The following is a 14,936-nucleotide window of genomic DNA, read 5'->3' as shown; positions in this document are numbered from 1 at the left end:
CCATATAATCATAACCTACAAAATCACAAGGTATGGGACTGGAACCACTGGTTCCAGATGACGACGAAGAAAAGAAGTGCAACCTGACTTTCCTCACTCCTGCGCAGTGCTTCAGTAACTCCAGATAACGACACTGCTAAGTGTTACCATCAGCCCAACCACAGGATGTTCTTAAATAGATATTTCTTCAGCAACCTGCTTACAGTCTTTCAAGGACCATTAGGAAAAGACAAAGAAAATAGCAGTTTTTTAAAAAGCAGGTTTGGGGGTTATTTTTAGTACAAGATTAACATTTATTAAAAAAGCAGGTACTTCTCTAGTCTGAGTTACTAAAGGTCTGTTGTAAAAAAAAGTACAAAAGCTTCTTAAAGAAATGTTTGGCTTTTATAATGGGCAACACAGACAAACTCTTTCTATAAATTATATACCACACATCAATTGATTAAATGATTTATTGAAATGCCCTCAGCCCTACAAAATAAAAGACTGCAAAATAATCTCTATTTTTAAGATAGGTAAGGTAAGGGAATGCATGGCGGGGGGGGGGGGGGGGGGAGAGATGACTTTTAAAGATACTTTCTTATTACCTTGTTTCATACAGACTTAACTGACTCCTTACCAAAGCAGTTTAAATACAAACAGTGAGTTACCCAAAGCCTTATAATAGGCAATTTTTATTTCTTATGACACTACATTTGATGCCTACTGTCTTCACAGCTTTCCCAGCACAATGAAAGCACGGGCCTGCTTCAGGGACATTACACAGTTGCAAACCACCACAGCGTACGTCAGTGCAAACTGGATATGCACAAGCTGCACCATCCTTTCAGGTGATGTATCCCATTCCTCTCTCTGCAGTTTCTACTCTTTGCTGACCTCCAGAAACAACAAGTGGGCTGCAAAAAGGGCTTCATCTCTACGGACTAGGAATAGTCCAAGTAGGAGTGAGGTAAACACATGGCACAGTTGGACAGCTTTCCTTAAAAGCAGGTATGAAAGCAGTAATGGACACTGGGAAATACTGGGCAAATTGAGACTAGATGGGCAAACAGGACTGCAACTCTTCTGAGGAGTTTAAAGTGCTTTTGGGAGCAACTGCTCTTATAATCCAAATCCATGCACCAGAGGCAAGCTTTTCTCTTGGCATCATAAACATCTTATCTCATGACTTCTTCAATAGGGGAGAGTAAGCTACAGTCAGAGATACAAACGCTGCCTCTTCCCCCTTCCCCAGCAAGGCAGACAAAAGACCATCTGAGAATGGGCCAAGCTCCTATCAAGTCTTCAAACAGAAGTACACATACCCCATACCCAAACCCACTGATAAGAAAAAATACCCTAGTAACGCAACATCAACCTTAGTGCAACTTCTCCTCAGAACTGGCTGCAAGCAGTGCCCCAGGGCTGCTAACAGTGCTAACCCGTCACCCAGGGCCTCTGCAGTCCTGCCTTCCTCTTACTTTTGGTTCAGAGAGACACTCCTGTCTCCATTCCAGTCCAAGTTAATAGCATTCGTCTTTTAGCCTGCCATGGCAGTAGTGATCCCAGCTCTTAGTGGAGAGTTTTATCAAGTGAGTCCAAGATTATTACAGAGCCCAGTATTTCTGCATGGCCTTAGAATATGATGCAGTTATTAGACACTGTTAGAGGAAAATTTAACTTTATAGAAATTTATACAACTAATTTTCACAATATTAGGTGGGGAGGGAGGACTCTGTTTTCACAGATTTACTGGCTATCCCAGCCAGTCCAAGATAGCACAGACACTCTATCCTGTGGGTTGTAGGAACAATTGTAACAAAAAAAAAAACCCAACCCAACAAGAAAATACCACCCCCCTGCACAACTCAGACTGGGGTCAAATTTAAGTCCACAACCCATTTCTCCCCTCATACAGAAGTTTATGAGAGATTATGTGATCAATTAGTCAAACTCTGTCTTTTCAAGGAAGAGACTTCAACTCAAGAGGTCATAGAATATTTAATATGGTTTGAGACATGTAACTAAACACAGAGAAACCCTGAGTACCATACGTGGTAAAATGAACTTTTTGTCTCAGCATTTTCTAGTCTTAATCAGCATATTGCATGAGCAGATCATTAATATTTTAAAGGCAAATAAAGGATGTAATGAAATTTTGGAGACATTTGACCCACTAAAATATTTTTGAAAGCTAAGGCTCAAGATGACTGTATGTGTGTCAGTTAAGTGGGTCTCCTGCTAACGCAGGAGAGGTCAGAAGGGAAGCTGACTATCTGCTAAATGCCATAATTCACATACTGTTTAAAAAACACATTCCTAAAGAGAGAAATTATGTATATTTCGAAAGCTAGCAACACAGCCACCATTCAAAGATATAAATAAGCAAACTATGAAGGCGAAGGAGAAGAATCTATCACCTGCAAGGCTTTAAATAAGTGATTTTCATTTAAGAACTTCTGAATAATTTGGAACTCAAAGATTATTCTGAGAAGACATACATTGAGTTTAATTCCACATAGCTAAATTCAAATGATGTAAAACCCATTATGAAAAGATGGAATAAGAAATGTTTACATCACTTAATACAGCAGAAAGAGAAAAGCAGGATAAACAAACAGGAAAGGGCAAAACTTGTTTATTTACCCTTTACCTTCTAACAGTGCTACATAGATTATTTAATACGCACTGTACGCCAGCACCAGTGCTCTGAGAGCACCTCTGATTATTGTAGAGGATGTACAAGCCACATGCAGGACCTTGCACTTGGCCTTGAACTTCATGAGGTTTGCACAGGCCCACTTCGCAAGCCTGTCAAGGTCCCTCTGGATGGCATCCCTTCCCTCCAGCACGTCAACCGCACCACACAACTTGGAGAAACACCTACCAAACCAGCCTTCAAGTGCATGATTCCTGCATATTACAGAAGACAACATGTTGAAAAAGTAGTTCTCATGTGGCAGACAGAACTAAATCCTGGACAGCCAGTAAGCCATTCTCATTTGAAAAAATGCAGAAATTGAAAATCATCTTCTGTTTCTGAGTTTCAGAGAACACAGTATCTTTAGGCCACACAATTTCAACTACCCAGCGGACAACTGTTAGGAGCTTAGTGTTCTGGGCTGCTGTAAAACTCCTTCCCCCAAACAATTTGCTCAGAGAATAGGATATTTCTGTTTCTTGAGAGATACACGACAAAATTTAGAATAAGTTGGAGAATTCAAGAACATAGTTTTGTCCAAGTTGATCGTTGAAGCATTTGTTACCAGCCCAAAGGTGCGTGTGGAGCTTTTGACACTAGAAAGCTGCTGACAGTCAGGCACTTCCACACTGCTCTGGGCTGGCTGCAACTCTAAAGGACAAAGCGCTGCTCTGAAAAGCTGTCATACTAGAACGAAAATGAAGCAATTTATAAAGAGAGCGCGTGGATATGGAGCAAGACTCCACAGGCTTAAATACTGCCAAGTATTCAAATTTTCAGAAGTCTAAAATAAAAGGATAGCCATGCACTGTTCTGCAGGACATTAAGCAGCTCTAAAGCCTATGTCTCAAAAATTCACATCACATATTAAGAGTTCCTATGTAATTTTTCTTTATTTTTAAAGGAAAAAGGCAAACAAGTTCTACCTTATACAAACAGTACAAACACCATCACTGAGTTTTTACTTATCGGGTAAGAAAAAAGCTGGCTCAGGGAAGCCTAGGTCCAACTCTTTTACATGCTAGTATCCATTTGCTATTGCACATTGCCAACATTTTGCTGAGGAAATCTTAAGAAAGAAGGAAGGAAAAAGAGGAATCACAACTACTTAACCGTTTCTAACTCACCTCACCTAACCTTCTAACCTTGAAGGGAGCTTACAGGGCAAAGAAGAAATGCTCATCACAACTCAAGGGCTTTCTCTCTGCTAGCTTTCAAAAGTCTACTGTAAAAAGACACTTCAAATTTCTTGTTATTAAAATAAGACTAGAACAAGAATTCTTTTGCATAGAACACATCAGACAAGTGTTGTAGGGAAAACAGGTAATGAACTCACAGAAGTTAACCAAAGCCTAATCTCCCTACAAGTTTTCTATAGTCAGTGGAGTGAGGGGTGGGCCTTCACAAAAGCAACACAAAATGGTAAAAAATAGGTTCCCTTGTCTGAATTGCCTCCCAGAAAGTACTCACTCTCCACCTCTTTATTGATCCCCATAGTAATTCAAACTTCATTCCAGCAAAATTTCCATCAGAATTCTCCACTCACCACTGCCTAAATCTACCTGTTACGGTACAATAAGGGTGGGGAAGTTGAGAAAGACACCTTGCACATCAATACCAGTTTTGACAGACTTAGCATGAAGGAGGAAATAAGAAAAGCTCAGAGAATAATGGACCTAATTAAACCAAAAAACACACCAAGAAAATCTACACGCTATCTGGCCTCCACTACCTATCTTCCCTAACACTGAAGTTCCCTGTCAGGTGTCTCTGCTAACTAGTTATTGCAGTGCAACAGCAGGGGGAAAGTTATCTAAAGTGATTATACACTTTTTGGAGTTTCTAAAAAGTCAGAACAAGTATTTTAAAAATTAACCCAGAAATGAGTACAATGCTGAAAGAAACTGCCTATATATAATGCCCACAAATAGTAGTTCGCATTGACCTGACCCACATTTTGAAGAAAATACTCTTAATTATTTCTATGGACAGAAAATGTATACCAGGTTATAATTTCAGTGAACACCAATGTTTCCTGAGGATGAAGACCACATTCCTTCCCTACAACAGTGTCAATATAGACAAGAAAGCACAGAGATATAGTGAAACCCCATCAAGGGCATTCTTACCCCTTAATCCTCAAAGTTTGCTCTCTCTTTAAGCCCTTCAAGGCCCAAGCCTATCAGAGTCTCCACAATGAAATGAGAAAAAACCTCATAGTGACTAAAGCAATAAGGGCAGATAACACTTGCTCAAATAGAAAAGTCAAACCCTAAAATAAACTTTTACAGATACTGTACATACATTTGGCCCTTTCATGCTTCCTTAGTATGTCATCTGCTCTTTAAATCACTTCCAGAAAGGCATATCTCTTTATCTGTCCAGTGTCCATCACAGTCCACCTGTAAAGGCCAGTACAATTAACAGAATCCAATTCCAAACTGGCACTACAGAAGCAGTGTAATCACATTCATCGCAGTCTTTTTCAAAAATAAGCGTGAGGAATTGAACTGAGTGGTTCCACAATGCGCTGTGAGGGTGTAACATGTAACCTCAATGTTGGAAAATACTACCTAATGCTGACTACTCTAGTCAAGTCTTGTTCTTGGTGTAATACCATTAAATAAGATAATCTTTACTAATACATTTTTTTAGCCCATAGCTGTACTGCATTCAGTAACTCGTGTAAAAAAGTACAATCTCAGGAAGTGGCTTATTTTCAAATCAAGTAACAGGCAGTAGACAACAAACAGCAAAGACAAGTTTTTGCCTGTATTCTAAGCATTAGACACGCTTTCTCTCTTCTCCCTTCCAAAATTCAGTTTTCAGAAAAGCTGGGGACCAAACAACTCCAATAGGAACTAAAGATCCATAAGGCTCTGAAAAGCAGATCCCTGGATTTGATTCCCCTTCTAACACCGATACACTTGGAATAAATCAGAATACGGTTTCTGTGGCTGTGAGGTTGTTCCACTGCCTCATGCAGAACAGAGGAGAATGGGCTATTTTCATCTGGTTTCACTTATAAAAATTCATTAGCAGATTTAATCCCTTTTCCCAGCCTCCAACTAAGACGCCTTTAAGGGTGCTATACAAAACATTCTAAATCCCAGTCATCACAATCTGATGTTTCGCCTGTCTTTCCTCCAAGTACAAAAAGGAAAAGGGAATAGTAGGCCTTGAAATAACTGCTGATGTGTGAGGTTATCCAGCCAGTCAAAACATGCAGGAGCACCTAGTAACCAACTCTCAGCAGCAGCAGGGGATTTTCAAGGAAATACTGTAGTTTAACCGCCCATTTTCGATCTACAATGTTGATTTTCAAGCAGAGCAGGCTATTTTGGAGTTATGCCCTGGCTTATATGAAGATGAAAGATGTATCCAACTAGGCTCAATTTAAAAAGTTCTCCAGCTGCATCCAAATCTGGCTTAAATACAGCATGAACTCAAAAATTAAAAGTTGAGCCAGAAAAAAAGGAAGTGTAGCAGGAGGAGGGTGTGGAGGGTTTTTCTTCTTTTTAATGATCTCATGAAATGGTCACTTACATTAACACTGGAGTAACTTAATTTAGGAAATGCATATCAGATATGCAAATATTAAGTTCATAAACCAACGGTGAGATGTGGAGTTACATTAAGAGCAAAAAAAGGAAATCGAAGTTTAGATGCCAGTATGGGTTTAATCATGATTGAAGTATTACAAAAGCTTAGCAATATTTCAGTCATATGCAAATGATTATAATACCAGCTTTGCAAAAGAGTTTGGGGCAAAAGAGGCAGCAGGGAGAGATGCATGCACTCTGCCTCTCTACAATCACCTGTACAACATTCACAATTTGTTTCAGCCAGTATATCTTGAGAATATGGAAGATGATAACTTAATGAGAAGTCATTATATTCACATTTTCACACAATATTTGGATGCAAATTAAATAAATACCAAAGATTAAAATAGTAAGCTCATGCAGATTTCTCAAACAAACATTCACCTTCTAAACAGGTGCTGTTCACACTGATCAGAGGGTTCAAAAGGGTCTGACTATTCACAGAGGCAGTAAACTCACTCCTCCTTATGTCCAGGTAGACCAGTATCTTTTTGACAGGAAAAATGAGTGACTACTTCAGTCTAAGAAAGGAATGTACAAATAGTCAATTATGGAAGGAGGCAGAGCTAAGTGTGTCACTACAGGGTTTCATTATTAAAACCAAAGTCTGGGAAGATGCAATATTGTTTTTCATATATTTTAAGACTGCTTTATAAACAGCTGGCATAAATGGATGCTTGCAGTTACATGGAAATTAGTATATCTTTATCATTCATGCCATTTGCTTTAAAAAGATAGGTGTTCAGTAATACATACAGTTCCAGATAAACAACTGGAATTGAAATTAAGCACCACCTGCCTCAAGTTATTAGGTACTACACGTTCATATGGCATATTTGCACACTTCCTCCATTACTGACAGCATAAGTAGCATTTTAATATGCCCTTGATAGATCTTGGGGAAAAGAGGGATTAGAAACTCCAGGCAAAACTGGCAGGAGTGAGATGTGAGCAACTTCATTATTTATTTCCAGATTTTGAGGCCTGAAGTTCTCATGGTGTTCATTAGGTACACAGGGTATACATACAGGCATATCTTGCCTACATTCTTAGGCAAAAGCATTTCTAAGTGCTCTTTCCTACCCATTAACTGTATCCAGTTTCCTTCCTGCTCTCCAGCTTTCTTGTGCTTACTTTCCTCTCACCAAAACAGCGCCTTTCATCTTTGCAGAATATGATGGAACATGTTTCGGGTACAATTTTCAGATAATGTGTTCAAAAAGCATCCATAAAAATTCACCTTTACTATGGATGACAAGCGTTCACGAAGAACAGTCTCACAGGATAAATGTATGCACATTATCAATCTTTTCATTAGTTAGTTATGGTACCTGTAATAAATATAGCAAGATTAATGCTTAAACTTGTTCCTGACAGTTTTTGAGGACTTAAATAGTAAGTTTCCTCTGTCAGTCTAAACTACATGTTTACATTTATTCAACTCTACAAAACCATGGTTAAGTTACACTACCATTCTTAAAATCCCCCCAAATATCCTTTCCCATTACTTGCTTTTTAGTGGCAAGGTTAAAAGGAGTCTCACCCTGAACATACAGGATTTAGAATAACCTCAACTACCTTGATTTGCTGTAAACTTTAAAGACAAGCAAAAGTCAGTAGATCTGCCTATTCATAATAGAGATAAGCTCGCTTTTATAGTGTGCATTTTTTCTGATGATATTCTACAGTTTCAACTATATTCTTTGCAGCAAAGTATGTTAAACTTTTTCCCCTGTAAGAAAATCACAAACATCCCTATGCTAACAACTATTTTGGAGTACATTTTCCTACAAGTATATACAGCTCTTCAGAAATCAAAGTAACAAAGGGATCCACTTTATTCTTTTCATGTCAAGAGCAAATGCATTAGAATACAAGTCTAGTTTTCACAAGACACTTTTCTTGAAGATTCAATGAATTTCACTGCAACTACAGTAAGAGATGTTTTAATTTTATTTTCATATATAGGAGGAAGAGCCATGCAATTTCTTTAGCACATGCTTATCACCATCATCTTTTTACCATAAGGTCACAAGACTATTCCCGTAAGCTTTCTTCCACATTTAAGACAGAATGTTACTCCAACTTTTCCAAGAAACTGTTGTAAGGACAGACATAGAAATTCCTCTGTATTTGACATGATATTGCTAAAAAGCATTTGTTTGCTGCCTACTTCTTTCTTTACATTTCTTTAGTCAAATAAATACGACCTCTTTCCTGTCACTGGAAAAAAGTACTGTTATGATACGTACTCAATGATATATCTGCAAGATCATATTATTATTTTTTAATTAACTATGGAGGGAAAGAAGCAGAAAAAAGGTGTTACTTCAAGATTATATCCCTCCTGCTCCTTTATGTTAGCCCTGCTCTACCTCAGTCTTTCACTAGTGTCACTGCTAACAGTCTCCACCCCACCTCCTCAAAGTAAAAAAAGTACATACTGGTAAACTTCCTCATGGAAAAAATCAAGAATACATTCTTTAGGGTTTTTTTATTGTAAGGAGTGTATTTAGCCCAGACAAAAGCTGAGTAGTGATAGGTAATGGTGGGTAAAAGTCTACAAAACAGAACACCAAAGGAAGACACTATTGTGGAATACGAAGTGAAGGAAAGAGTGCTAAAACTATTACTTTCTTAGAGATGTGAAAATGTAATAAAAACCAGTGCTACACAGCAACAGAATTAATTCATATTTAAAACCCAAGCTTAGGTTTAGCAATTAAAACCATTTCACAAAAAGTTACTCTTGACTTCTCTATTGAGGAGAGGGGTGGAGGAAGAGAGAGGAAACAAGTTTTAAATCCAATGCATTCAGGGTTTCCAAACTGCAGCACTCATAGCTGAGGAACAAGACTGTTAAACTGAATTCACCTTATTTTTCTAATCTGGGGGCAATAAGGTAAGCACAGTTTAGAACTCCACAGTAATAACATAAAGAAACTAGCAGAGGAAAATAATCATCTGAAGGTTTCATGTTTACTGTCCTTTAAATGCAAATTATCTTAAAATGATTTTTTCTTTTTGAAGTTTTTCTTCCATATGATAACACAATCAGTACGCATTGCTCCATCATCTCTCAGGTGAAACAACTCAATGCATTTATTTTCACCTCTTTGACATTTTAAAAAAACCATATGAATATATGACATACCTTATGCTGTAACAATTTAACCCTGCATCAGCTAACAAATTTCTTTAGGTTTAAGCCTACACACTGCACAGCCTACTTGCTTTCTTTTTGTACTTTGCCAGATCTCTTCAATTTCACAAACTTCTGAACAGAGCTGTCATCATTAATTCTCAGCAAGAAACCTAAGCCACTATGAATCACTGCAGCGACTGGCAGCAAGTGTCGGCACTACTCTCACAATGCTTCAGAAACGGAGAGAAGTCCTAAAGCAACTAAAAGCTTTTAGCTAACCTACCACTGACTTGGTTCTTGCACAAGTCTTTATGCAACTTCATTAACTAAAAGAGCAAAGAAAAAAGGTACATTAGGCAGACATAATATTTCAGAAGCCAGACATATTTCAGTATTCTGCCTCTCTAACACCAGGGTCTCAGCTCTACACCACTGTCTCCAAGTAGGGACGCTGCACAGACACTGGAACTTTTGGATTTTCATACTTCATTAAAAGCTTAAACAGTGACAATTATGCCTCCCACAACTGTCCACAGTGGAGTTTATTCATCAGACATTAAGACTACTTGGCTCTAGAGAAGGGTACAGATAACACATGTTGAACTCCTCCTTAAGAAATGCACTGCACAATGCAAAGCATTTATTTACTATGCAAAATTGCATGTTTCTCCACGCTGTGTTAAAATTAAATTGTTGGATAATATTGTCTCCATATAACAATTATTTAATTGTTATATTGTTAGGAAAAATAATAATTATTTTTCCTAAAGAGAAATGAAAGTGAGAACAGAAAAAAGGGCTTTGTTGTAGTCTCTAAAATGCGACAACTCCTGCATTGCTAAGACACCGATGTCTATACAACAGATTCCTACAAATAAGAGGGAGTGAGCATTTCTCTGCATTGCAAAGTTGTGGAGTTTTTTCCTAGAACTCACATTTGCCGTGCCAATTGCATTTTAGCAGCCATACTACTTTAACAACACTATCATCTGTGACACTGGCAGCTCTGTGGTCCAGTGGCAGATATAACAAAATATTTCAACTTCAACAATCATAGAGAAGTTCACTGTAGTACTAATAATTCAAAACCATAAAAATACAAAGAAGGAAACTGGACTGTGATTTCATATTGACTGTATTCACTGTGTGGTGGAACTGAAGTCAGAAACTTATTTTTCAAAATCTTTTGGAAACTTAGCCCATGTTCATCCCATGAACAAGTGCACTTTAGTACTTTGAGCTGTAATTTTCAGCAGAAAGGATACAGCTGCATTTCTGGTGACAGGTAATGTAAAATACATGGTAGCATAGACATAACTTTAAAGAGTTATGAATCCAAGTTTAAAAGTTACAGTAAGATATACTTACTTCTTTCTTACCATCTCACTGCCTGTCTCTGCTGACGATGTGAACTGGTAGTCAATATGACTTGCTTCGTGGCATCAAGGCAAGCTAATTTTGAAATTACCACGGGCCTTCAGAGCTTACCAGAGAATTCTGAAGCTGCTTGCTGTGAGACATAGCCACATGCAGAGGCTCATGCTGGTTTTAGAGAATAAATCATCTTCAAGAGAGGCATGCCATCACATCAGCAAAACCTCAGTTTTTGTTGAATTGGTATTCCATTTAAAAAAAAAAATAATTTTCTTTCTTATCCTTACATGTTCCTTCCTAGACTCACTGTTCCATGGCTAAAGTGTACTGTAATTTTTTAGTATACAAAATTTCTAGATAAACGTTAATCACTGTCTGCCCATCTCCTTAGGAAAGGTAATTCTCAAAACGGAACACATGCAGATAATAACAGATGAATGCAGGTATCTATATGTGACACTGATATGTAATTATATTCTTACCTACACACACATTATAAAATGTTTCCCCTCTTCAAAGGTATTATCTGTTGACCTAATTGGGTTCCGTTACTGACACAGCACCAATACAATTAAGGGACTGCTTAAGTTGGTTTAGGTTTTGGGGGGCAATTTTGTGTATGAGGGGTTTTTTTTTTGTGTGTGTTCCTGTTTTGCTTTTTTAAAAACATGAGAACAAGTTTTGCAGATCTCTCAGTGTTACTTATTTTTCTGCTGTTTACCCACAAGATGCATCTTCAAGTTCCACACTCTTTCTATTAACCATTCAGTCGCAATTATCACTCATACTTTAGACCTGTGAAAGAGAATTCCTACCAAATGGCAAACATAAGACAATTGTGGTGTAATTTATCAAGGTAACAATACACAACTAATTTCTAAGTTGTCTATTAGGTAGCCATAGCTGACATGAATTTAGTTGGTCTAGACATGAAGAAAAATTCCAGCACACTCATCCAGATGTACAGTGTGGACCAACTAAGACAAAAATTGAAAGATTTGTCTAAACCGGAATGGTTTGGTTTAGAATAAGTTTCAAGATAATAATAAAGAAAGTGACAAAATTAATTTTCCCAGCTCCCTTAGTATAAAACATTAGTTTTGACACAAGAAAAATTGGTGTAGTTTCCACTGATTACACTAGTTGCTTGTTTGATAGACTCACAATAACTCATCCTATCTTTTGTTGAGAAATCAAATAAAAATCAAAAATGTCTGGTTGCCCACGCTTATTTTTGCACTTAAAAATTTAGCAGCTCTCTTGGAAGCTAGGAAAAGAGACATCTTTAGAATAGGGTGTTAAAAATACATCTTTGTTTCCCTACCTGTTTCTCACTCAGAGCTGTGATTTTGGCTTGAAGTTCATGAAGCTGTTTCTTCAAATCAGCGTTCTGATTAGAAAGAAAAAATATCTGTGAGAAAGATATTCCATTTGTTAACATAGAATAGTAGCAGGAAGGGGTTTTTGTTTTGTTTTTTCTTGTTTTTTTGCATAATGTACTACAAGCACAGCACTTCTGGATGTACAGCCAATACAATTCAAGAGGCTCAAAGCCTTACTTAAGTCACTGAGTGCATCAATAATCAGAGGACCTTTCCAGCACTCAGAGACAGCCCAGCTCAGAACGAAGATTCCATTAAAACATCCATTAGTGCTTACTGCATTATAAAGCACATTTATACATTTCATCAAGCTTACAAATTAAATGAGAATTGTTTGTTAATACGTAATACAATAGTATCATATTGTATACAATAGTATGCTGTGGTATGTTACCTAAAGCATTCTCACCTATGCTACTTATGCAGACATTGTCATACATTTGACTGTGTAGGGCATCGGCAAACATATCTATTAAATCCTAATTGACACACATGTCAAATGAAGGCAAACATATCTAAGTCTTTACTTCCATATAAGTTTATGCTTTAGACTATATTTAAGAGAATTATATTTGCCTTAGCACATCATTCATATCAGCACTTTGCTTACAATAGCACTTTCTTAAGTTTAAGATTTGAAAGCTGTAAGCATCAGTATAAAGATGCAGTCAGAAAACTTTTTTTTTTACTATTTCTTTCCTACTAAAAATAAAATAAATCTATCTTCAGTTTAAAGCCTGTAAAGCTCTGTAGAAACATGACAGGGAAGCAAGCTTCTCTGCGTTTTTCTTTTTCCACTTTTTTGTTCTCATTTATGCTGTAAACTCTTTACATTAGACTACGCACGCCTGCTGTGCTACACGGAAGTGTTAAAACATAGGACTAATAAGATTACAGGAACTTCATGCTCAAGACAACTTCCCTATTTTTATATTCCTCCATACAATTTTGAAATGCATTACTGAGGATAGTCTTCTCCAATATACACACAATTCTGGCAAAACCAGGTATCGACCAGTCATCCTCCCTTCTTCTAAATTCCACTTAATAATCTGGGACAAAAACACATTAAGAGCATTGGAAGCAGGAACCCGATTTACTCAGCCTGGCTCCAGGAACTTTGCATGGCTGCTGGCAACATGACCTGACTTTCAGCATATATGAACCGAAAGCAAACTGCAGACTTGCCCAGCAAGTAGCAGACCTTACCCAAATCCCATTAGAACAACGAAGTTCTAGAAAGCAAGTTTTCTAATACCACCCTAACTCCCTGCTCATCCCACCCACTCCACTGAGCTCAGAAAAATATATTGTCAGAAAAATTACGGGGCATTTAGTACTGTATGGGGACACAAGCACTTAATAGCAATCCTCAAGTAAGTTGCCTTTATCCCTCTACTCAACATTTCAGACTGGTTAGAGAACTCTGCAAAACTCCTCATTCAGCACACTGGAGTGCTTAATTGCTGTACAAGATAAAACCCAGTCTCCTTACACAGTCATTCCAAAAGGGATGACTTCTGCTTTCTACACAAGGAGTCTAGCTATCCAACTTGAGTAGCTCTGAAAAATTCCAAGGCCAAGTGCCCACTCTTTGGACACTACAGTGCTGAAGTTGGATACTTAAGACAGACAATCTGAACACAGCCTTAAGGTTCATTGTTTATTTGGACAAAATATCCTATCTCTTCTTGTACAACTGTGAACTGTCTGCTACTCAAAAAGAATATAAAATCTGCCATTAGTAGCATTTATTAAGAGCAACTTCTAACAGAATCGGAAACTTACTGCATGTTTGAACTGCACCATAGCCCGCAAGTAACTTGATTTAAAATATTAAGAATATGAGGAAAAAGGCTCCATAAAGGCAAAAGTTTTGGTTTTGTTTTAAACTATCCAACAGTCATTGTTTAAAGACTTGTTCATAATGGTTTTCTTCTAAACATTGTGTTAGCAAGGAAGAACATGATCAAGAAATAGCTAAAATTGTCAAGCTTCATGCACTGCTATTTCCCATATTTTTAAGAGTAAATAATGTAACATAAAAATAAATAGTTACCTGTGGATCTTGCTTCATTTGGGCAACCAATTTCTAGAAAGAAAAAAGATGCAAGAATACAATGAAGATTTTCATTACGGATCTCGTTGAACAGTTTAAAATTCAACATTTTTTAAGAACCTTTGTAAAAGTAAAATATTCCATTTACAGCATCTCAATAGCAAGGCCTGGAATCCAGTATTATATCATTTCCAAACCCGTTCTTATTAATATAGTAAAACTACCACACTAAGCCACTACTTTTGCTCCTTCTCCTAAACAGCTCTTGAACAAGTGATGTCTTTTAAGGACAATTTAAGCCAGCTGGGTAAGACAATCTAATAGCTGTGTCTCCTCCTGAACTGCTGCCGCCTTTGCTTGCAGTCACAAGAAACACAAATCACAGATAACTGCTGCAGGCACAAAAGCTGTTTGTATATTCAAGAGCAGAACGTTTCAAGTACTAAGGGTCTGCCTGTGTGTTGGTTTGGCTGGTACCACATGGAAGACCCATGTTCAGAAGTATCTTTGCCACTTTTCTCCCTCAGAGAGAGATTGAGATAATTTGTAGAAGAGGTGCCCTGCACATCCAAAGGAAAACAGACAGATGGTTACCATTCACTATTCTTCCTCCTTCGCTTTCTTCAGGCAGCTGCAGGAGAATGCTGTCTATTGCTAAGCAAGAAAAAAGTTACCAGGCTGCCACCAAAGA

At 37.6% G+C, this 14,936-nt stretch overlaps 1 protein-coding gene across 13 annotated transcripts in view; it reads right to left on the bottom strand.

Moving 5' to 3' along the window:
• Window positions 1-14,936, bottom strand: part of PHF21A (PHD finger protein 21A) — a 130,101-nt gene that overhangs the window by 74,574 nt on the left and 40,591 nt on the right. For all 13 annotated transcript variants that reach the window (XM_054826514.1, XM_054826513.1, XM_054826500.1 and 10 more), the window contains 2 exons: window positions 14,246-14,278; window positions 12,129-12,194 (listed from right to left, as the gene is read on the bottom strand). In XM_054826514.1, coding sequence (XP_054682489.1) covers window positions 12,129-12,194; window positions 14,246-14,278 — 99 coding nt within the window. The remainder of the gene's footprint in view (window positions 1-12,128; window positions 12,195-14,245; window positions 14,279-14,936) is intronic.

This window comes from Grus americana, chromosome 5 (assembly GCF_028858705.1).
Source record: "Grus americana isolate bGruAme1 chromosome 5, bGruAme1.mat, whole genome shotgun sequence".
NCBI classification, from domain to species: Eukaryota; Metazoa; Chordata; class Aves; order Gruiformes; family Gruidae; genus Grus; species Grus americana.
The sequence above is the reverse complement of the archived record's forward strand: the minus strand, read 5'-3'. Positions and strand labels throughout refer to the sequence as shown.